The 25,331-nt window shown below is 42.9% G+C and overlaps 1 protein-coding gene across 1 annotated transcript; it reads right to left on the bottom strand.

Annotated features, from left to right (window-relative positions):
* Positions 1-736: 736 nt before the first annotated feature.
* otud7a (OTU deubiquitinase 7A) lies at positions 737-20,394 on the bottom strand (the record flags this gene model as incomplete). Its single annotated transcript, XM_083917021.1, has 12 exons — positions 20,325-20,394; positions 17,332-17,485; positions 14,712-14,897; positions 14,386-14,604; positions 12,165-12,266; positions 11,547-11,674; positions 10,652-10,764; positions 9,126-9,253; positions 8,896-9,045; positions 3,313-3,427; positions 2,604-2,688; positions 737-2,281 (listed from the first exon to the last, which is right to left on the bottom strand). The coding sequence occupies exons 2-12, from the start codon at positions 17,414-17,416 to the stop codon at positions 737-739; spliced, it is 2,856 nt and encodes a 951-aa protein (XP_083773147.1). The 5' UTR covers positions 17,417-17,485; positions 20,325-20,394.
* Between the last annotated feature and the right edge of the window lie 4,937 nt (positions 20,395-25,331).

Below are 25,331 nucleotides of genomic sequence, written 5' to 3'. Positions count from 1 at the left end.
GATAAGAACAAAGGTACACTCAACAAATGAGATAGGTTTACATTTTCATCCTAATCCAACATTACAATCTATAATGCTTACACATTTTAATTCCTGTAGTTCAAATTTGTTTACAAAAGCACACTGTGACAATCCTTTACAATTTACAAGACACAGTTAACCTACAGTAACTATAGTATTGGTGCATAGACAAAATTGGGAGAGGGTGTAGCAAAAATCACCAATTTATTGCTTGAAAGTCTAATAATTATCTCCCATTAAATTTATTTTGATTGCAAAACAACTACAAATTGTCCACAGAGATTTTTGAAGAACCAAGCAGAGGTATTGCATTCAAACTGATTAAAATAGCTAAATGTTCCCTCCTGATGAAATGCAAATCTTTTGTACTTTGACAAATAAAGACCTTTCCCTCACATACAGAAAGTTACATCACAAAGAGATGACTTTTACTCTAAAACAAGTAAAAGACTAACTTCAATGAGACAGAAAAACCAACCCAAAACAAAATAGCACAATTTCTGGCCAAAGCTGCTCACTGTTTCAAGTTCTGCTTCCCCCATCATAAAGTAATCATCTTTACTAACAAGGGAAGGGTGACAGGAATACAAGAGCATTCTTCAACAAAATAGGAAAATGTTTGCCATCATGTTATTCTAAATGCAGAGTGCAGATGGTGTCATTCCCTCAAGTCTCCTGTGGCCTTGCTGACAAGTGGCTGAAGTGGCTGTGATGGCTATGCAGGCCTCTGCACTTTACTCTCTCTATCCCTGCGTTTCAGCTCCTCCCTGTAGCAGTAGGAGCAGTAGTTGTCTGTCTCTGGCCTGCCATAGAAGGAGCAGTTCTCCCTCTTGCAGCGGCGCTGCTGAAAGCAGTACAAAGGGCTTCCAGAGCTCCGCCCTTTGGTTTTGTCTTGGTTGAGCCAGGTATGAGATGAGTTGTCCTCATCAGCAAACTCCAGGCAGTCCTGAATGTCTCCCGCATTGAATCCATTGGTGTAGGTGTGGGACTTGTGTTCGCCAGGCATGTTGTAGGACATGGTCTCTATGGTGTTAACAGTGCGGACCCCTGACAGCCGAGCAGGGCTGTAACTCTGGGATGAGAGTGTGCGGTTCTGCTGGGGGTAGGTGGCGCATGTCTTTAGGGTGCCCACCACAGGCTTATAGGGGTCATCTTGGAAGATGGAGGATTGCATGTTGACATCTTGTAAGTGAATCACGCTGTGCCTCTGGATGGGCGGTGTATGGCTGTAGTGGGCAGACACAGGAACGGGCCCAGGTCTCTTAGCACCAATACTGGGGGAGGAGTAAGGCGCAGGGGCTGGGGCTGGGTGGGAGACATGGTGGGAGGCTGTTGGCGGGGTGAGAGGAGTGACTGGGACAGAGACAAGAGGGGCTGCAGGAGTGGGACTGTTCCTGCCCTGCATCTTGAGTCCCAGTGGGGGCTGTGAGTTGTGGTTGTAGGTGTGGGTGTGGTGGGGCAGGACGGGAGAGCAGCTCTCTGGAGGTGAGCTGTCCGACCTCTCCCTCTGGAAGACACTCTCATGCTCAGGCTTCTTCACGGCCACCTCGGGCGGCTTCTTCTCTGCCTCTTTCCTCTTCTGCTCCTGCTCCTGGCTGAAGCGCTCCTGGGCGTTGGTCAGGTAATAGCTGATCATCTCCTCGTGAAACTGGTGCCGATGGCTTGTGAGCAGGAGGCCTGCAAAAATGAACTTGCGCTCCCCCTGCATGGCAGCCCGCAGAATGTTGAGGCTAAGCTTGACATCAGTGCTGTATTTCCAGTTTTCTAGGGTCTTGTCTCTCCCTGCACTGTCCTGTCTCTCGGTGGGGGAGGAGCTGGTGGGTCTGTCTGTGGGGGATGGACTTGTGGCCTTCTCAGAAGAAGTGGAGCTGGCTGACTGGCCCGACTCCTCCTTGTTTCCCTTAGTTGTTTTAGACTCCTTCTTCTTTGCCTTTTCCCCTCCGTTCTCCCCACTACGACCTGAGCCAGAGTTAGATTTGTTCATTTTGCCATGCACAAGGCCACCCAGACCTCCCATGTTCTTCTTCAGCTTGATTCCCAAGGTTTTGCTGAAGCTACCCAGCTTGTTGGCTACAGAATCAGCCCGGCTCTTGTCTTTGTCCTTGCGCTGCTTGTCTTTGTCCTTCTCCTTGCTGGGCTTGCCGTTGTTGACGTTAGAGTTGCTGCCGACAGACTCGCGGTCAGAGTCCATGGACTCGGCTAGAGACTGGACATCCTCACCTGCGGAGGCTGTGGGAGACTCTGGCTGAGCCAGGGGAGCCTGCACACACAGAAATGCACACAAACACACAGCAATGAAGAAAACATAGAACCTAACACAAGCAATGATTTCACAGGGACGAATGTATTCTAGACAAATTGCCTGAAAAAGTATTAAAAAATGACTTTGTTGCATGCTTGCAGTGATTCATAATCAGTATAAACACATGGATGCTTGATGGATGCTTGAGATTATTGCATTCTGACAGTAAATAAAACTGATTGATTGAACTATGTGGTTTTAAGAACATCTGGTACAGAGGAGCCTCTCTCTAGAGCTAAATTATCCACGACGAACCAGAAACACATGTGAGAAAAGTTACCCTTGTTTCAGATGGAATTCGGATCCATGTTACATTCATGTAGTTGTGCAGCAGGTTGAGTTTGGCCTCAAGAGACAAGATGAGACTGTAGGAGAACATGTATCCACAGTTAACAACAAGCAGTGTTATAACACAGCTGACATTTGACAAGCATTTCTTTACTAGAACCTAATGGCATATATAGCATATTTATGGGTCTGAGTATGACACTTTAACAAGCTACTGAATTTAAAAACTCTATGAATGTCAGCAATGCATTTAATGCAGGTTAATATAAAGAGGCAGTATTAGGAAGTGGTTTGAGCATCCTTTCTCTGTATATATCTGCATTGTTGATACTGCAGCTTATTTTATGGATAAGCTAACCCCCTGACTGGCAGGAATGTGAAACAGAAACCCTTACATAAACTCTTTGCTAAACTCAGAGAGGGTGTTGCTGCTTTAGTGAGGCCATTCCTGGGAAACCCTATGGATGACTGACGTGACTCACAATTTGTTCTCTCTCTGCTCACTCTTTGAAGTGACCTGATCCCGGAGCCCATAGCCAGAGTTAAATCCCCCACATACAGACTTGCGGGTAGACTAACAGAACTGGCTTGGCCTGCAGTTTTTACTCTCTCACCCTTCATGGGACTGCTTTCGTAGTCAGCGCCTCTGTGTGCTTTGTTGATAAGCATCAACACCCTGTGATATACTATACTAGACTTACTTGGCTAGCTTGGTATTATCATTGTCGTCCCTCCCCCACTCCCAGTCCCTGCCAGGGTCCACGGCAAAATGGAGTGCCAGCAGCTTGTGCTCCGAGTCAGTCAGAGGAATAACAGCTGGAAGAGAAGAGATTATCAGAAGGTTAGTTTGGTCTAGCTTTACCACCGGAGACTACATCGCACGCAACCCATTCTTTCACAAGGCCACCGTGGTGTCAGAGCTAGAGTGACACCATAATGACACACCGTGTTAATTATCCAGTTGCCTGTCAGCCTGGGGTAAAGTATACTATGGGATGCATACTATCTGCCATCCATTTTTTAGGCAGAGAAGTGACCATGACCAGTAAGTGTCATTCACGCTGACTCAGCTTCTTTAATTTCTATTGGTTGCTCCTCTTATAACACAGACTGGCCCCCATCCTGGTTCTCTGCGCTACTGTTTTGGCCCTTCTAGTTTAGTGTAACCAGTCTATCTAGCTTTTCCATTAGAAAGAACTTTAAAGGAAAAATCTTTTTTAATCTTTTTTAATTGTTTTGTTTCTAAGGTGCGGAATGAACTTTCTATCCTAACTTTTGAACGTCTATGAAATGTCCTTAAAGTATAAAAAAAATAAATTACAAAAATATTACAACTGGACATATGCGGTGGGACTGTTTTGAAGTACTGTTTTCAAGGTCAAGAATTAATTATTAATTGTCAAAGTGGGCCTTATTTTCATGGCCATCTTTACTATCTTTACTATCTTTACTATCTTTACTATCTTTACTAGCAATAATAACACTGCACTCTCCAGAGATATTAGTGAGATCTGTTGTCACAGCGACATTGCTACATGAAGTCCAATGGGGAAACATAAATTAACATTTAAACAAAATGACAGGTTGTAAACACACCAACTGTTTAGCCAGATTATTCTGTATAAATCATTTTATTTGAAAGTAAATCCAAACGAATTGAACTGAACTGGACTGTTTGGTGCAAACAAAAGTTTAGAGGGTGCAGCCCTAGAAAATAGGACCCAGGTTGTGACAAACTAGAACCATTCCTTAGCTAATACTAGAGGACATGGTAGTCTGACCATGGCGTGATGAAACTGCTGCTAGGATTTACACTGAACCAAGTTGCTCTACAGTTGATCACAACTGTACAGCATGATTTAGTTTAATAATAGAGCTCAATCAAACACCAGAAAACAAGGAGTGCTGAAATAATTTCATTCATACCCCACTGATATGATCAGCTACTTACAAGCAGGGAGAGGTTTTCAACATTAATCACTGGACACAGCACATAAAACAGACACCCACCTGGGCTTCCTCTCGTGGGAGGTGTGCTTTCAGCATGTGCACAGTGTACAGACGTGCACATGTTTGTGTGTGAGTGCATGGCTGCCTTTCAAAAACAAAAGTGTGAGGAGGACTAGCTAGACCCCACTGGCCCACATGACAGCTCTCCTCAGGCTGCTTAGTGTGGGGGCTGTTGACCACACGACAGCAGAGTGAGGCAGGCTGTTCAGGCCGAGGACATTCCAGCCTTCACTGTTAGCTCCAGATTGAAGACACAGTCTCCTCCCTGCCTCATCAGTTCTTCCACTGCCAATGGGCTGCTCTACGCTGCATGCTTCATAGAGACGCAGACACCGCCAAAATCGGCCCCTCCCGTGTCCCCGATGGAACTCCAGGTCAAAAACTCTTTCCCCCTTGTGTCTCATTACGAACCACAACGTGTCAGAACAGTGGAGAACATGCATAGTGATGATGCTTTAAGTTCTTGAAAAAGATGTGATGTGGCCACACCCATGACACAGGACTTAACACTGTGAACATGATCATTTATTTATATCCGGCACCATTAGTCGCAAAGCAAACAAATTCCATCAGCTGAGTAAATGCACCACTAATAGCGCTGCTGACGAACTAGGGATGCCAGAGACCTGTGCTAAAATGTCATGGTTGCCTTTGCATCATACCTGCAAATTACAGTGTATTTTTACACAGTCTACCTTACAAATACACAGCCATGACTAATACTGCCTGTAGCCACAGAGACAGTAACAGTAATGAGAGTAGTGGCATGGCAGCACTGAAAACTGGGAAAAAAAACAAGTGGTTTTCTTAAAGAAGGGTCTTTCCTAGAACACTCTTGCCCAGAAAAAATCCTGTCATAATCACAAACACACACAGACAGACAGAAGGCAGTGGACCAGCTCCCACTCAGTTCCCACTCAGGTCATGCAGCAGTTAGCGGAGGTCTGTAAGGTGACGTCCTGGCTCCCACGATGCAGCTGTCCCCCTGTTCTCACCATTCCAATGTGCTGTGTGTGCTGTTGTTCCCGCTTGGGCCTGGTCCAGATTCAGAGATTGAGCACTGCCAATTGAGCTCTGGGGGACTAAAGTGTGCTGTAATGTATTTACTATATCCGCTGGCAGCCTCTGTGCCGCTATGTTGTCCTTGAATGACCGATTCCCATAGCTTGTGCATGGGTGACGTCATAGCCCTCTGTGGAAGGTGATGCTGTGCACTCAGCAACAAAGCTGCTAGCCTGCCTCGCCTTGCTCAGTTTGCATCTTTGATTCAGGGGGGATACAGACAGGGAGAATGTGGAGGAAACTTGGGTGTAGACTGTGAGGAAACAGTTGTTTGAAATGGGGCAGATAACCTTTATAAGCATGAATTCACATGATTCGATTGGACATAAACATTTTTGCATTGTCTTTTTTTAGTCCGTGTATAATTGAACACATCAAGTATAGCATGCTGTGTGTCACTTGAGCAGAAAGAGAGAGGATTCCTTCTGCTCTTTTACCCCGTCAAAAGGACAAAGTCACCCATTACAAGTTTTCCTTCACAGCACTGACACTGAGCCAATGGAGCCAATGTTTCCTCTGTTTGCAATTCAAGAACAATTTGTACTCACTGGAAAATGCACAAATTTGAATTCTTGACTTTGGTCACTCTGCACAGCTGCAGATTTAAAGGGCCCAATTCACCAGAGTAAACAGCAGTCATGCATATAAACAAGCCTGTGCTTTATGTGCTACAGATTTTAACAGTGGAACCATGGTGACAATTACAAGAGCATCACTTAAAACCACAACAAATGGCATTTTAATTCTGACTGCAGTATTGATTTAGTTACACAGACTGCAGAGGGACTAATACACTGGGTTTCTTTAATAGAAAGAGAGGTGAAACCTGGCCAGAGCTGAATGGTTACACCGAACTGTTATGTAGGTGGTCTTTGTGTAAAAGACGACCATTTACTTCATTCATTTGGGTGTTAGGGGGTTGATGATGGGATGCCAAAGAAAACCTGGAAGTGTTTTGGTACTGGGACCAGAGCTTGAAATAGCTCCAGAGTTTTTTGGAGGGCCAGTTCCATTCATACATAGTTTAACCACAGGAGCACAAACAAGCTGATAAAAGACGTGGCCAACAGCACCTTCTGAGGAGCCAGTCATTATCACACAGCAGGTGAGCAGCAGTGGGCGGATAGAAAACATACCCATGTGCACAGGACTCTGAGTTCACATGACTACCTTACTCAGAAAAAAAAACTTGACTGCTCTTTTGGGATGTGCTCAGAGAAGAAAAAGAAATAAATAAAAGAAAGTTTCGATACTTAGCAATAACCTCTGACCTTCAGTCCCCCCCTCCCTTGTTGTTGTTATTTTCACTATTCACCATCAATATAGCCCCAGCAGCCGTGCAAGCAGGCCATAAAAGGGTCAGTAGCGTGCTGTGTCAGTGTGATTTAGAATCAGGTTACTGAGGGGAGGGGAGGGCTCTACTATAACCTTCCATACAGACGGCTGAAGAAAAGAGCCAGTATTCTAGCTCAGCCTCTGGCACCTGAACACACACAGAGCCAACTGCCTCTCAGATACTCTTCCCTGTGCTGGGGAAAACTGAGACCAACACTCCACCTGAGATGTCCACACATTGGCCTGACTGTCTGTCAGGAGAGAGGATTGGTTAGTTAGGGCCCCAGCCCGGGACCCTGCCCATATGTGGTGATGCAGTGAGGGCTTAGGGGCTTGCTGGGGCTACTCTGCCCTAATTGGCAATGGAAGATTAGGTCTGCCTGTCTGTCTGTCTGACCCTCCGCCTGTCTGTCTGGCATCTGTTCAGAGATATAAGCCAGTAGGGCAGCATTGTAACATTTCTTAAAATGCAGAAATTATAAGAAAATGGAAACACCCATTACTAATAATATTATACAAGAGCATACAACTATACCTCCAATGTACATTACAATGCAGGAAAAACATTTATATCAATGATGTAAAATATGATTCACCCCATGACGTATAAATGCACCAAGCTAAGCGTACAAGTGTTTTCATAACATCCTGGTGAGAGAGACTGCAGACAAAACGCACTCTGATCGTATCACAGGACACAGTGTACCAGAATGAAAAAGTAGAGTCATGCAGTGGTGTTGTGATGGAGCTACAGTGGGTTCTTTGGACATATGCACCATCTGGTGGACGAAAAGAGAAGCCCCTCTGCACTACAGAGACTTAAAACACCCCAATCAAAGAGAGAGTGCTGAATAGTTATGTGCTGTGGAGGAGGCTGGCTTTGATGTGCTGCTGGCATTGAAGGCAATGACTTCAGGGCAGGGATTGCAGGTTAGTAATCATGTCTGTCTGCTAAGTCTGCAGTGGTCGTACCCAGACCTAATAACTAGGTTGGTGTTAACATGCCGAGAATAGGAAGCTTCAATGCTCAGAAAAGCACAAGTGAAGGAGGAAGACAGAGAGGAAGAAAGACACAGTTTGTGTCAAGTGTATCTGTGTTTGAGGGTGAGAAAAAGAGTCAGAGAGACGGAGTTGGCCGGAAGCCCACGCAAATGACAAGTGAGTTCCACCCACTGAGTCAGATACAGAAGAGTGCCGTGACTACTAAGACTGGTTGTCAAGGAGATCCACTCTATTTGTCAATTAAAGGAACTCCGCGTGAGGACTACTCTGACCTCGAAAACCCCCCTTCCGGGGTGGGAGCACTGGCATCTGAACAAGCAAAACAATACAAAAGCAAGCGTCACTCAAACAAAACGGAAAATCAACACTGCCTCGCCAAAACATAACACAATCAATACACTCTACTCAGCACCACATCACAGATTCCTGTGAAAGAGGCAAACGCATAAACAGACACACCCACTGTAACAACCTCAATTTAAATAGTGACTTCAGAGAGAGAAAAGTAGACATACAAAACATACAGGCTAACATAAGTCTGAAGAAGGGCCTGCTGTCCTTGTTCCCTCCATGTTGGCCACGCCCTGGTTCCTGCAGCCAACTGGCCTGTTTTAATAATGGATCACAGGTAATTAGACTGCTGTCTCATATATTATTCACCTCTAGTGGGACAGGCAGACCACTTGCCCTCATTCTCGTAATCTACCCACTTAAAAGTTAACTCAACTAATGCACATTACAGCAGGCAACACTTTGGATTTTTAAGAACAAAAAGTTAAGAAAAGGTCGGTATTCCACACCTCAATCTGCGGATGCCACCATGTTTTTGCGTCCAGAGTATGAAAGTGGTTTTGTGATGATGAACCATTGCTTACCTTGCTCTCGCTGCTGGTCTCTCTGCTCCATGGACACCAGTGCAGAGAAGTGAGCCTGATCGTAGGCTAAGACCAGAGGGGAGCAGTGACAGCGGCTCGGAGGCACCTCCAGAGGCAGATAGAGCCCTCCAAATGGGATGGGAGCAAACGCTGGAACACCATATCTAGCATCAGGCCACTGCTTGTGCTACTGAATTGTAGATGATCATGGCAAGATGCGGTCAGCCTACCTTCTCCTCCTGAGTCTCTGAGCATAGTGTCAGCCACCACAACAATAGGCCTGCGTAACACATGGGCAAGCACAAACACATGGAACTCCTCCAGACTCTCATAGACCGGATCCTCAGAGTTATCCACCCTGCAAAAAAAAAATGAAATAACACATGTACCACAGTGGGATCATGGGATACTATAACAATCCTGAATTGGTATTGACTGACATCATCAAACATCTGCCAGAACAGTAAATGTTGGTGCTAATCATGTGCCCGCGTAATCTAATCTAATCTTTTGCCCTCTGGCTACCTTTAATAGACATGTTCAAAGATCCATCTGTTCGTACATGTGTTTGAATGAAAGAGAGAGCAGGAGGGAGGGCGAGACAGAGAGAAAAAGCAGAGGCACAGCTCTCAGGCATGCAACCACCAGGGAACCGGAGGATGTGTAACAATTAAGTTGTCAGCCACACAAACAGCCACGCTGCCAAATTCACTCTAATAAAGAGCCTCTTAATATGTGAATCCCACTCATCCTATTTAGGGGCGCTTCTCACACTAGGACCATCAAACATTCCTAACCTGATTAGTGTATTACAGTCAAACTCAATGAGAGGTTTCAAACCACCATAGTAAGTGAGTAATTTAGGCTCTTTAATGGGATATTTTCAGTGATAGAGGGCTTCATACTGGACGACACTGGTGTGGATGAACGTAAAAAGACAATGCAGGGAGACGCTGTTGTTTTCAGATGCTGCTGTCATGGAAACGGTATCTGCACGGTTTTTACATTTATCTACCTCAGCACTGGGCACAGACAACCACAACCTGCTTTTCATCTACTATTAATCAACAGAAGACACCTTAATGAGTTGTTTCTGTTCTTTTTTTTTCTCTCCATCAGATCAGCTGCATGTACATGAGAAACTACGTATGTTTATTTCAGTGAAAATGGAAACAAGAGAACGCAGAACCACAAGGTTTCTATGCGTAGGAGGAGGAAACTAGAGTTAGATTCCAATCTGCCTCTGTAGCCTGAGATAAACCCACTCTTACGCTTGTTTATGCAATGGGCGGGGTGGGGGTGGGGGGTGGGGGGAGTGGCGGTGCACGAATCACATCACCTGCTGCAGCTTAAAGCAACTCACAGCTCAGGGGAGGCTGTTTCAGCAGAAGTAATAAATACTGATAGCAGCCAGTAGATGGCACAGTCTCACCCAAGAGCTTCAGCAATGTTATTATTAAATCAAGGAAGCAATTTGAAAAGAGTAACGAGTGCGAGTGGGGACAATGAGCTTCCCTGACAAATCCATCTCAGTGAGAAGGTCACTTTTGCTTTAACTGTGGGCCCTCCTGCAGTGTTTCAACGATGCAAAAAAAGGCATTCAAACACAGCAGGGGAGCAACAACAACTTGCAGCGCTCTGTTTTGTTCCATTCTCCGTCTTATACTACGGAGCAAACATTGCTGGGTTCTGGTGTAAAGAATGTAATATGCGTTGGCGTCTTGGGATTTCAAAGTGTGTATGGTTGCAGGCTTACCCTCCACTGCAGTTGCCGTTTTTGCTGAGGTGAGTGCGAGGCTCACTGGAGGCCAACTTCAGCAGCTCGTTCCACTCTCTCTCCCACTCCTCCTCAGTGTACACCAGTCCCGACTGCACGCACACACACACACACACACACACACACACACACACACACACACACACACACACACACACACACACACACACACACACACACACACACACACACACACACACACACACACACACACACACACACACACACACACACACACACACACACACACACACAAATTCTGATGAGCAAGTGCTGATGCACACCCACACAATCATTCATTATTATTCATTTTCACTATTTTCATCTGCATCTACAAGGTTGTCTCCTGAAGCTTTATGCACATACACATAGATATTTATTGCCATTTTTTCACTGGTTATGGATGATTTGGTAAAAGAAACTGACAGGGTCATGGGTAATTAGAGAAAGGTGGCTGTCATGCAACAAACCAGAGTGCTGCGTTTACTTGGGATGCGTCTTACATCACTGGGCCACCAGGACGCCCCAGGTATTTTTAAAACATGAGCATCTGGACTACTTCTTTGCCTGAGCTATCTTTGGTGACACAATTTTTCTAATAGATTGGCAAATACTTTAATCCATGAACATCAAGAGAAGGGAGAGGAAGTGCAGAGGATTTGACAGTATTAACACTGCTACTAATGCACACTCGGTATTATAGAAAAACTATTTTCCTCGCAGCATAAAAATCCAAATGTGCGACCCAGCGAGGAAGTTCAAATCAGCGCTTATTAACAGAGGTTTATGGGAGGCTCATCCCTTCGCGCGCTCGTATGGATTGCTTTTAATGTGTCATTTATGAAAGAGGATGTGATGCATTTACTCTACCGACCTCCTTGTTCTGTTGGGTTTGCTGCCACCTCCATCTCCTCTTCAGAGCGTCTCTTTCCGCTCCGCTCTTCATCATGGTATACAGGGATTTCCTCAGCATCAGGTCTCTGTCGTGGAAGCCCCACATCCCTGACCAACAAAGACGCACAACACTGTTACTGTCAGTTAAAACTGAGGACTTCAAACAACACAGCCATTATACCAAGCTACATAATCATTCTGAGGTAACTTTAGCTTTTAACTTCCTGTCTAAAAATGTATTCCATCACTCATCAAAAGGCCTTAGTTGTCAGTGTAGATTAAATTAGCTCTGGTGCCTCTAACCCCGACAGCTCCTGCTCCAGCAGTCCTCACACTGGGGAGTCAACAATTTCCTTCGGCACAGACTTGAGTACGCTGTCAACCCCCTGAACCCTGCAGCTGACAGTTTCCAGCAACGTATAGGTCAGTCATCTCCCTCCCTTCCTTGCTTCATTCACTCATTCCCTCCCTCCTCTCCATTCAGTAGCTGTGACGCAGCACTGACACTTTTAATAACAGACACCAGCTTACACAGTTGTCATGGATGATATGGTCACATCATATGTTAGATATGCTGTGGTGTACATTAGTAGCTCACCTAAAGAGGCAGCGTGCAGAAGGCAGTTCCCGTCCCCTGTGGTGGCTAGAGGGAGCAGCTTCTTACAGCTGGTGCACATGGTGGACCACCAGTTCAGACGACCTGCACAGACGTATGATATATATCTTTATATATACATACTTTATATATGAATTCTGTACAAAACTAACCAACAGAAGGGAGTCAGAGTTTTTGGTTTCAATCCATTTTTAATTCAATGTACTCTTGATTTAATCAAATTCACGCACGCACGCACGCACGCACGCACGCACACACACACACACACACACACACACACACACACACACACACACACACACACACACACACACACACACACACACACACACACACACACACACACACACACACACACACACACACACACACACACACACACACACACACACACACACACACACACACACGGTGAGCAGATCCCGAGTCAAATTTATTTGCATAGTCCAATATAATGTCTCATTGGCTGACAGTAACATTTATTCCTCAGCCAGCCCAACATCTGTGAAGAGGAGAATACAATGTACATTGGGAGGGGCATTTCAAAGAGAGATGTTTATTCTACGAGTGTTGGGAACCATAGGTGGGGTAAAAGGCAAAATAAATCAAAACTGTATATTTATCAACAATAGAAATACAACAACAATAGATTATAGTGAGGCTATAAGAGCAATAGAATAACTCTGTATAGATAAGTCTCAGGTAAATCCAAGTCATGAATAAGTCCATGAAAAAGCTCTATTCAACATTATTTCTTAATTTTCTATTTTTTTGTTATTTTCTTAGGTGTGACTTTATTTATAATAAAGCAAGTGTCATTTTGAGTTTAGTTTATGTCCTAATTTTATTATTTTAGACAAAACATCTTATGGAAAGACAACCCCCCCTGCTTTCTGTGATGTTAAATCATGACTCATTATCCATCAGATTCAGTAAAAAAAACAAAAAAACATCTGTTATTATTATTAGAAATGTCACCACTACTCTGACAGATATTGGCAGAAGAATTCAGTTGTGTGTCTTAACTGTTTGTCATCATGACATTCAAAGGTAACTTATTGTCTTCCCATCTCACAGTACTCCTGAAGCAGGTACCCGTTGAGAAAAATTGGCCAAAAAGCTTCAATAGCTGCAATCTGAAGGCAATGATTAGCACTGACCATATGCTTTGTACACAGCCTCAATTACCCAGCAATCTTTCAAAAAGAATACCTTCCTCCTCAGCCTGACTTTAACAGTATCTCCAGTTTTTGCTCCATCACCGCCCTGCCAGTGTCCCTGAGGGAGAGACGACTGCTTCACAGCCCTGGGCAAGGCACACTGCTTTACTGCAGGCAGCCTCACCGCTCTGAGCCTGGGGTGATCTGACTGCATCATTTATTTAACAACAGTAAACACAGAAGAGGCTATGAATGATTTACCCCTCAGTGTGGATGGGCTCAAAATGCAGATGTTTTTGAAATGTTTCCTTTTTTTTTTTTATTATTACTTGTTAGATATTGAGGTTCATTTTCTGGAAACAAGGACTAATACTATTACATGTTGTTATAGCCAATAATTATTCATAAAATAATCAACATTAGAGTGAAGCTAATACACAGCTGGTTGTTGTACCTTTTCTTAATGCAGGGATGCATATTTTATAGGACGATTTGTCATGCATATAGTTTGGATTGTATTTGTGACAGTGCTGAGATAAATCCTTCAATTATCACTAACTATTTAAATACAGAAATATGAAGGTCAATACATTTAATTATCCAAATGTTCTTCTCCGGTGACTGTTCCCAGTTTTTGAAAAGAATTAGGTGAGAAAGGCTTTCCTATCTCTGCAGCCTCTGTGTGGGAAAATCTGCAGGAAGATTTGAAACTTCACTAACTACTTTCTCTCCGTTAGTTCAAAGCTACAGCTGGGAGATGAATCCGTTGGGATCCCGGATGCTTTGAATTAGTTGTTGTCGTCTTGCTCCCAGATGATGCTGCGTCTCTGATCTGCTCTGTCTCTCAACTCTCAGTCTCACCCTCAACGTCTCTGTCTTATTGACTTCCACTGGCATTTATCATTTCTGCTGCTTTGTGGGCTTCCTGCATTTCAGCGTAATCTAAATAATGAATACACTGAAATGCATATGTACATATCTCATATCCATAGTACAAGAAGCACAATACAAGAATGTATCATAATATACCCTGTAGTACTCACCGGCCTGCTCGAGCGCCATCATGGTGGACTGCTCAATCAGGTCTCTCTCTATGAAGCTCCTGAAATCCTCGCTGTACACACTGAGGTCTGGTAGCTGGAATGTGTAAATGGGCATCTCAAGAGGGAACTGCTCGTTGGTACACTCATTGGCCACCTGCAGCCGTGCCAAGGAGACGATAGCAGAGCTGGCATGGGAGATCCCGCGGGACAGACGCTTCTCTAGAAGGGGAGAAGAAGCGAGAATTGACTGGATGAGTGGGAAGCAAGTGAAGAAAGACAAAACCTGGTGAGATCATAAGCGGTGGCAATACGGTGCTGAGGCATACCTTGTGCATTGTCTTCCTGCTTCTGTGCACACGGCCTGTCGATCTTGTTGACATGGGTGGGCGTGTCACGTGTCTCTGGCTGCTTGTAGTAACGGCCCTCGTTGAAGACCTGCGGCAGGTTGGCAGTATGGACCTGCCTGAGCTCCTCATAATCATTTAGAGCAGCACTGAGGTCCCAGTTTTTACCTACGGGACACAAAGAAGAAGAAAGGTCTGGTTGACTGCAAATAAACACTGATTATAAATATCAAGTAAAAACCAGTGTACAATAATTAAAGGGTGTCGTCTTGATTTTTTCAGATTTTCACTTGAAGATATCCAGAATTTCTGAACACCAATATTATGTTCCCACGCATAAAACAGTTGTTCCTCTAGTGCAACAGGACACTGTTTACTGCAGTTTACAGTAAACAAGGTTATGTCATGGTGAATACCACATATTATGCTACCAAATGCAAAAGATCTTTGCATCTGCAGATTATGTGATTTCTGACTTTTCTAACATTTGAAAAAAATACATACAAAATTCTGAGTTTAAATAATGAGCCCCAACAATAATGGTGTATGCACACACACACGCACATGCACACACACACACACACACACACACACACACACACACACACACACACACACACACACACACACACACACACACGCGCACACACACAAACACGCACACGCGCACACACGCACACGCACACACACACACACACACACACACACACACACACACGCGCACACGAACACACACGCACACGCACACACGCACACACACACACACGCACGTCTCCTCTGGGTCCTGTCTGTCTAACAGAAATCCCTTCCAGGTTTAAGAAACACAAGTCCAGCCTCACTCCTATTAACTCAGTGTGCCTTGTTGTGATGCCACAGGAATTTTCTGCAAAACAGTCATTATAAAACTCCAGACAATTGCAAACATTCAGAGGGTGCCTGCATGTAATCTGAGCATGTTTGCGAGACAGGGTCCATTCATGGACTCCCTGTGTAAAAGACCTGGAGGAAGTTGTCCTCTTCCTGACATCCAGACATGATGATTCTCGGCACTCTGAACATGAGACCTGGCACCACTAATCACTGTCTCACATGCCGATCAATGCAAAACTGATTCTACTTCACTGGTCTGCACAAATCCAGGAATATAACTTAAGGTCTAGGAGCACAGCCACTTAGCAACTAATGCATGGTCTTTTGGCTTCCACATTAACCTACTATTCCTGTGGCATGGAAGGTATCGTTTCAACTCCTTCATTTGTAATGGCTGTCGTCAGCAAAAGGAACACTGAAAAATTCCTCTGCAGTATGAACATGCATGATCCCCATCTATTAAAAACACAGCAGCTTCACTGCACTCCTTTTTTTTCTCATTAAAGGACTTTGAATTAAACCAGGTGCATAGTAAGATTTCCCATACACTACAGAGAACTTAGAAGAAGATTTTTATGGGCAAACTTTAGTATCTAACTGGTTTCTATATTTAAACAAAACCAACAAAATTAGGTTTACCTCTTTTCTTATTTTGTGACAATTAAAAAAAACTCACCCCAGAACTCAACAAAGGTCAGAACAAATTCCTCAGTATATAAACCAGCCTCTAGGGGGAAGCACCACATATGGCACTGTCATATTTCTGCTCCTCACACTGACTCAGACCAGAGGGTCACAGAGCAGCTGATTGGTGCAGGTCTGGAAGGCTTAAAAGTCGTGACACTGAAATAGGACATCTAGGCCCACGTCTGTCTAGTCTGAGTGCAGTGTCTTGTTTGCTGTCTGTTAGTGTCACAAGTATACCCCTGTGGCTCTGTTCCAAAGCAGAATCAGGAAAAAGGGACTGAGGGGAAGGGAGAGATAGACACACAACACTTTAATTCTTTTATCAGACTAGGCACCAGCTGCATAATACACATGCAGAGACAAAAAAAAGACATTTGCGGAACACACTCTACAAGAATTTCATCCCTTAATGGAAGGCTGATTTTTGTGGAGCATGCTTTTATTCCTGTAAAGTAGACAAAACTCTGTCTGCATTTAGCGTTCAGCATTTCTTTACTGCAACTTGACCAGCTGCTGGACTGCAACGTGAAATTGTCTGAGACTGAAATTGCTACATATTTAAACACACAAAAATAAACACACAAGCACAACTTTTTACTGTCTGCAGATATAAAAGCCAATTCAACTGACCATCGACCAGCTTTCTGTTGCCGTGTGCACCTTTGCTCTTTCTTCCCTGGCCCTGTATGTAAGCCATACAAGTGCCAGTAGCACTCTGCTCTTCAATGAGTTTCAATGAATGGGCACAAAGATCTCTCTGGGGAGTGCACTCGTAAAACCGTCACACTGGCCTCTAAATCAGCAAGCTGGCTCACTGTTGCAGGCCCCACTCATCTCCTCCCCACCTTTGTTTCCTTTCTTTTCCTTCCCTTCATTTCCTCTCCTCCTGCCTCCTTCCCTCTCCTCTGCTCGCTCCAGTGCAAACACAGCACAACAGGGAGCAGCTGACCAAAACACAAATTCCCACGCACTGGATCTTCTACATATATATATAAAAATAGTTTGATTGATGACCTCTAGGTGCAGGAAAGTGTCGGTCACTTACCTTCCAGCAGGTCTCTTGCCAGACCCGGTTCTGCCCCTGTGGACCGAACAAAGTCTGACAGGACCGCGTCCATGTCCAGAGTCATGTGATCATGCGTGTGCGCTGCCCACGGTGCAGCGGTGGCCTTGGTGGACGCCAGCCTTCACGTTCTCATCTGGAATAACACACCATTTTTACACGTAAATCCATCTGAGCGACACATTTAAAACAAAAAAAAAAAAACATCACTCACTGACCCCTAGGAGAAAACATATACTGTGAGGCCCCTCTCTCTTTTTCTAAACCCAGCCAGCAGTGTCAGCCTGCTTGTACTGACGTGCAATGCTTCATAGAGATGTTACTTCATAGAACTGGGAACAGCTCTCCACTCCCAGTGCTCCTCCCAGCTCTTGCTAACAGTCATAACATGATATTCAGCAGCACAGATGTAATATCAACAACACAGCCAGCGGTCGTATCCAGGACACACCTGCCTATCTCCAAAGCCTTTGGCCCGACGCCCATGATCATAACAACACTCTTCCTGCCACTGAGTGTCAACTAGGGGTTTCTGGGTATGATCCAGTATCTTATACCATATCTGAGCTGGACAGCAAGGAAGGATGCCTTCGCGATTGTTTGTGGAGCGATTCAGTGTGATGTTATTTAATAAGATCATAGTTGGTGGGACATGTCAACATCACAGCTCTAATGATAAACAAGCAGTTGCCTTGTTAAGTCATAAACAACACTTCTAAGACGCACAAGTGTTCACTCCCTCGGCCCATTGGAATAAATGAGCCCGTGCATAGCTTTCATTCCACTTGAGGATGTGTGGGTGACTGAGGAACAGAGTTCAGAGCATTGTCAGTGAAGAAACAAACGCCCACAGGTTTGCAGCACTGACATGGGGCCTCTGTGTGCGCGGACTGGAGGTTTGAAGGCTGCTCAGGTCTGGGGCTCTGACCTAACGAGGAGTGAGAGCACGCTGAAGACATTCAGATACTCTGCCAACGCCTCTGAGCAGTAAGCAGAGGCTCCAACTCTCAGCGTGCCACATAGCATGAGCGTCCATCAGGTCTTGGCTCGGTGCTAGGAACCAACAGACTGTCACCCTGATCTGGAAATGGAGCTGATGCAAAACAAATGCTGTTGTTTACTGCTTCTGAGGCTGAGTAATATTAGTGGGTAGGAACGTCATGGCATATCTTTAACTGACCATGACAGAGCAATCTTAGAAACATCCTCCCAGCCAGTCTTATCATCACGTGAAAATAAAAAAAAAGCTTGAAAAAAACAAAGACAGCTGAGAACTGCTTGATTGTTGGTATCGGAGAGAAAAATATCTTTGTTCAAGACCCAGCAACTTTAGTCTTTATCATATGCATTATTAATGAGTCAAAGCTGCACTTAAGCTGTAGTTTAGCTGACCTACTTACTGTCAGCCATTTGCATTGTGTAGCATGTGCATTATTTTACTGTGAGAATCAAAGCACGTTGCATGTAAACTACAGGAAACACAGGATGGTCAGCAGTAACAGTAACAGCCAAAGGTTTGTCAGGGATCACAAGATTACAGTTAACGGTGCATTATGTTATCAGAAAGAAGGTGACCTAAAATGTATAGTTGGGGGAGAAGGTCATTTCGGTTGGCACTTCTTTCTTAGACATCGACTAGATGTTTATGATACCAAAAGGTGAGCCAACACCTCTTACTAGAAATTCAAAACGCTTGAAAGTCAGCCTGTGATGTATTTCGTCTCCTCTGAGGACCCCAGAGACAACATATGTGCATATAATTACATTCTCTAGAGGAAGACACTTAACTCAGTACAGAATAATAGGCTGCCCATCAAGTGAGAATCACAGTATTGCTTTGCAGGGCGATAAAAAAGCCTTGAGTGTGAAGTGGTGTTGAGTGAGACACATAAATAGCTAAATATTATAAAGGCATGACCTCATCTTTCCCCTTAAGACCGGCCATTTTCAGATCACTTTCTATGTGGGAGGTAGTTATGACTCAGAAAACCCTAATGTGCAATGCATGTTTTTTTTAACCTGACATAAAGCCTGGGACTGCCCAGCTTCCCTTGAATAATAATAACAATTTGCATATTTGTCCCACAGATGATGTATCAAGCTTCTGCAACATATGAAGCCATTATAGCACCACCGTGAACTGGAAACAGATCTCATTTGAAGAAAAAGGCTGGCCAATTGTCTTTATTTTCCTTATCTTTAACAAATCTTTGTTCCAAATGAAAGTAAATCTTTATATATCTTTTAAAAAATATATTAATTCTTTCTTTAATATATATTTTTGGGGTTAAATTATCTCCTAAAACAACTGGGAAATGTAGTTTTCCACACATATTATCAAAATAGGAGTAAAATCTGCAATTGTGAATTAATAGACATGTACGTAGTGAATATTCCTGGCACCAGGGGCAGTGGAATAAAACTAAGAGTATTTATCAAGTGCTGTACTTATATACACAGACACTTGTACTTTACTTTATTGTCATTGTGTAAGAGTTTATACTTTTGCTCCACTATATTTTGGAGGGCAATACGCACACTACATTTATTGTCGACAGCTATGCTACTACATATTTAGCTGATTAATATAATATAGACACAAGGCATATACAACAACCTAACAGTATAAAATGTAGTTCAAATTACCTCCAGCTTGACCAACTACAGTACAGCAGTAAAATGCGATTATATTAATGCATTATTAACAATAATCCAATAATGTAATACTGTGTTTAACAGCATAACAATCACAGGGACCGCTTGTCTGCATAACAAAAACTTTTACTCTTTATACTTTCAGTGCATTTGGAGAATTTTTTAACTTCAGTATATAGTAAGATAATTGTTTTGGTCCTTTCATTTGATTTGTTTTCAATAAGAAAAATACAGAACAGCCTTATCCTTTTAAAATGATTTAGCAGCTGCCATCGACAATGTGGATGATTCAGCTTCCTTCTGTTAGCTATTGCACATACTTTCTGTATTTTTGCTGAGGTTTGTTGAGAAGCCATCTGATGACCACGGGACTGTCAGAACCAGCTCTAGTCCATGGCTTCAGAGGAGGCAGCAGAGGAGAGGAAGACGCCGGGGATGCAGAGAACCCTGAAACAAACACATACGGATTGAAAGTGATCACCCTGAAACAGAAAGTTGCGGCCCTTAGTTCTGATTAACTGAGTTCAATTTGAAGCTGCTGTAAAACACCCGACCGAAACACACCTTTGACATCAGTGTTAATATGTAAAATTACCACTCAAGCCATTACTTTTATCACGTGTCATTAAGAAAACACTTGGTCTACTGACTATTCATCAAACTGACCGAGTATTTCCCTTGAACAGCCGGCCAACATTAAATGATTGATTGAAAATTAAAGACTTGTTTCTTATTTTCACATCCTTTTTACTAAAATGTGAAATTACATCACTTGATGTCATGCTTGAATACTTTTAATCTGCCTTGTGATGTGTGTAACTACACCTGTCAGCTATATTCTGTTTCTTTTCTTCTTCATTAACATTTCCGCTCAAACAGCTTGAAGCTTCGATATCAGCAGCTCTTAAACGCAGCGCCGTTTTTTTCTAAGACCCCACCGTAATCACATTTTTAGCTTCTCACACGAAGATGCAGGTGTTTATGTGACAACAACACCGACGTGGTAAAGAAAGTGCAGCGCTAGCCCCAATCTTTGCTTTTATGTAACTTAACGCAAACATGCTGATGCTGGTAAAGTTGGAGAAGGTCACTGTTGGTGTTGTTGTGTTCCAGGATGATCCTGCATGATAAAGTGCACAGAGAGACAAACAAGCATGGAAACAGTGATAGAGGAGTGTGAGAGCAGCCACACAGAGCAACAGTGGAGACTCAGAGGATATTCTGCCACTGTCCCTGGTGGATCCCACCGGCCGACGCCTCTCTCATCCCTTTCAGCAGAACATTGGAAAGTGCTGAGGACTTAGCGTTAAAGCCCTCTTAAGTGGTACTGAAATATCCTTCAGTGTCATGCATAATTCACATGAACAGTAAAAATGTTCATATACTCTATGTGTCCTCTGTTTGTTGGTGCAATCTATCACAGCAACTTTAACAACTTTACAGCGCTGCTACCTTTGAAATCAGAGCAACTCCTCACTTAAAATGACAGCAGGTCGTGCAAACAATAGTGTAAATTTCACAACAGTGGACGCTGACTCTTATCTATGAGATATATGGAGTTTGAACTAGAATCTCATGGATTTATTGTTGATATTATCTTATTTAGTTTGAAATGGAAGAACAACTACAACTACTTCAACCACTGATGCTACGCCACCATGTGTGATGGCTATAAATAATGTAATTAGCAGAGCTGGAGATAATACCAGAATATTCCACCCAAGCAAAGGTTACTTAACTCAGTATTGCCAGCAATACAGAGTGGGATTATTTGTGTTAAAAAATACTCAAGCAGAAGTTCAAAAAGGAAAGCTTGTCTGGGTAACAGTTATTATGTCTTATTACACCTGGCAGAGGGACTTTTTGTTATTGCTCAGGACACTTGAACACATGAGGAGGAGCTGGGGATCAGACCACAAACCTTACGGTTAATGGCTGAATGACTGCCACCCGTATGACCTCAAATTCTCCTCATTGTGTCATAATAACTATACTGCCAGCTTCTATGTACTTCTTTCATTGATGGAAAGTATTTAAGTACATTTACCTAAGTATTGTACTTGAGAACACCCCTGAAGCACTTGTACTTTACTTGACTATTTCCATTTAATGTTTAATGTTTGTTTATACTTTTACTTCACTATATTTCAGAGAGAAAACTTGTACTTTTTACTCCACTGCATGTATGTACTATGATAGACTGGCGTCCTGTCCAGGGTCTACTCCGCCTCACGCCCGATGTCAGCTGGGATCGGCTCCAGCCCCCCCGCGACCCCGGCCCCCGGGATAAGCGGTTGAAGATGAATGAATGAATGCATGTATCTAACAGTTGTAGTTACTTTTTAGATTTAAAATGTAAAACATGTGATCCAATTACAAAATACAGATAATTGCTATAGATTATACTCATACTTATCCAGTAAGATGATTAAAAAAACGGACTCCTTTCAATACATTTTATTGCTTTACCCTTTGTAAATGTACTTGAGGGAAGTTTTTAATGCAATACTAGTCTAATAAAGTATTTTATACCGTGTGATTTGGAATTCTTCATTGAGAGAAAATAATATTCTTGTGCTCAGAGTTTAGCAATCTGGAGTCTTGCTGTTGATACATGAGCTTTCAGAATTGTGTGCATACTGTAATTTCATTATTTACTGGTGGATTCAAAGGTCACTCTGGACCCAGGCAAGAGAAAGACTGTAATACAGATGTTTTTCCCCCAGGTAATGTCACCACAGTCCGAGTTCATAATAACGCAGATATATAAATATTGCAATACTTTCATCAGTGGGTGATAGCAATAGATAGTGACTTAAAATGTATTTAAATAATAATCTTTATTATATATAAAGGTATGATCACTTACTCCCATCACTGCTGCTCAGTGATAATACTGAGAATACACACGGTATATTTCCACAGTCCACAATTATTCAGAGTGTGTATGCTAATACATTTGGGCCGGACATGAACAATGTTCACTATTGAGTGCTTTGATCTTATGGTGTCAATACAAACACTTTCGTTTTAGACCACGGGAGGAAAAGTGTGGCCTTGCCACCAGCTACTGCTAGAGCAGAGTCAAGGTGTGTATTCTCCTTATTGTATTCACAACAGCAGTCACACACACTATATATTTTATGGCCCACTGACATTTGGGCATTCTAGCCGCAGCCCCGCCATATTTCAGTCGGATGAAGCCTTAAGCATCAGACATGACTTAATTGAAACACCTACTTAACACATGCAGCTCAAATACATGTTTTCATAAATAACAGCCATAATTTGGATACAAGCACAAAAGCAGAACCGACTATAAAAAATGAGACCCTGGAGGAGCTGTTGGATGTACCCCGCTAAGAGCCCTACGCCACTGATGTTTAGAATTTAAGGACCGAGAGACAAGTCAACTATTACCACCACAATAAATCAATCATTAGCAACAGTCAATCAGGTTTTATAAGTAGGCTACACTTTACGCCACAAGACAATGAACCTACCGGTGTGAATCATCTGCTGCAGGGTGTTTGAATCTAATTGACCTTTACTCAGAGATCTCTTGTGAAACTTGTAAAACCATTTTTTAAAAAGCTGCTTTTGACTTGAATAATTAAATGCAAAAACAGCCTACACTTTGCATTTTAATGCTGTACAACAGATCCCCACCCACTACTCCCCTGTTTTATGTTTAACATTATTTGACGCATCACTAAAACATACAGTAAATCAACTGGCTGATTAGAGGGTGTAAAAAGACTTACTGTGAGTGGATCTACAGAACTCAACAATGAAAACTTGGAGCCTTTACTCCGTGAATGCTTCAGAGTACGATACAGACGATACACAGGGAAAATGATGCATGATTGGTTTCCATCATCCCACACTTGTTTGTCATTTAAAACAGATTTTTCTTTTCCATAACATCCACTGCTACATGCAAATGTGCAACAGGCTACTTTTCCACACATAGTCAGTCATTTTACAGTAACAGGATGAGTTATAACTGAGATAATTGTCTCCATAGTGAGCCATGATCGCCCACATGCAAGGCAGATACACATCAGGTGGGAGGTGAACATACTGTACACACACTTATACTCTATGCATCTCCTCTGTAACTGGAATATGGTCTGGCTGCAAACCCTACACATGCACACCAGTGTGCATACATTTGTTTATGTTTTTAGATCAGTTATTCTCTTAAATAAGCTTTTAAAAGGCAGCTTCTATTTTACAGATGTTATAGTTTGCAAATCAGAGTTTACATAGATGTACACCTTTTTTTAGAATCTGTATGTGTAAAATCCCATTTTGAATAAATTTCAGATAGTAAATTCCCCCACTCCCTCCCTCTCAGATAAGTAGGACTGTATAATACAGTATTTAATACTGATGCTGTCAAAGAAAAATCCATTCTTTACACACTGTTAGGTATCATTCTTTCATGCTCATTGCATTCCAAGAGTCTTATAATAAGCTTCGATTCCAATTTCCACATACCTACCTTGTCTGCTTCTACTTAGATTTCTGATTTCCTGAACACTGAATAGAAACAGGCCCATTAATGCAAGATATTTAATCAATATAAGCTGTTTAGTGTTTAAGTGTTGGATGTCAATGTCTTCTTTCAAGGACAGGTCTCCATCATGACATCAACCAATACTTAGGATTAGTTGCTGAAGAGCCTTTTCCTTTAAATTACAAAGTGATGGAGACCAATTTACCCCCTGGGGTAGATAAAGTTCTTCTAACGTATAATTTTACAACCCTTGTTGTAAAAGGTGAAATGTAATTGTAATTTATAAAATGCAATGAGGGTTTTCGAATTCTGACATACAGTGTAGCACGAGATACCTTGAGAAAGTTGGGAAACAATCTCAAATAAAATCAACAATAAATAAAAAAATTCCTTTGTACATTACCACAGAGGACAAACGTCCGTAGTTACTGCAGTTACTCAATCAGCCAATAAGAAAAATGAAGTCTGGCACACTGAAACTCACAATCACTTGAAAATTGAAACATTGAAAGGTTTAGCCTAAAGAAATATCTGTAAATGTATATTACCAAACAAACAAAATGGACTGAACACAAAGTAAGCCTTGTCATCATCCCCTACCCTGCTGCGAGACCAGCCTGAATTGTTTGGTGGGATGAGTGAAGATGAATTGCACCTTTTTATAAAAGGCCGGATGTCACACATTGACGAGCTGCTGCCGAACCTGCCAGTGGCAGAACATCTGGTGTCAGTCTCTGAGGGTTCTCCAGATTTTTATCATTCTTAAAAACTGATCTGCAAAATAAACATTCTCTTCTTTCTCTTT

The sequence above is a fragment of the Echiichthys vipera genome, assembly GCF_963691815.1.
Source record: "Echiichthys vipera genome assembly, chromosome: 7".
Taxonomy (NCBI): Eukaryota; Metazoa; Chordata; class Actinopteri; order Perciformes; family Trachinidae; genus Echiichthys; species Echiichthys vipera.
Note: the sequence above shows the minus strand (reverse complement) of the source record. Positions and strands in the feature narration are given on the sequence as shown.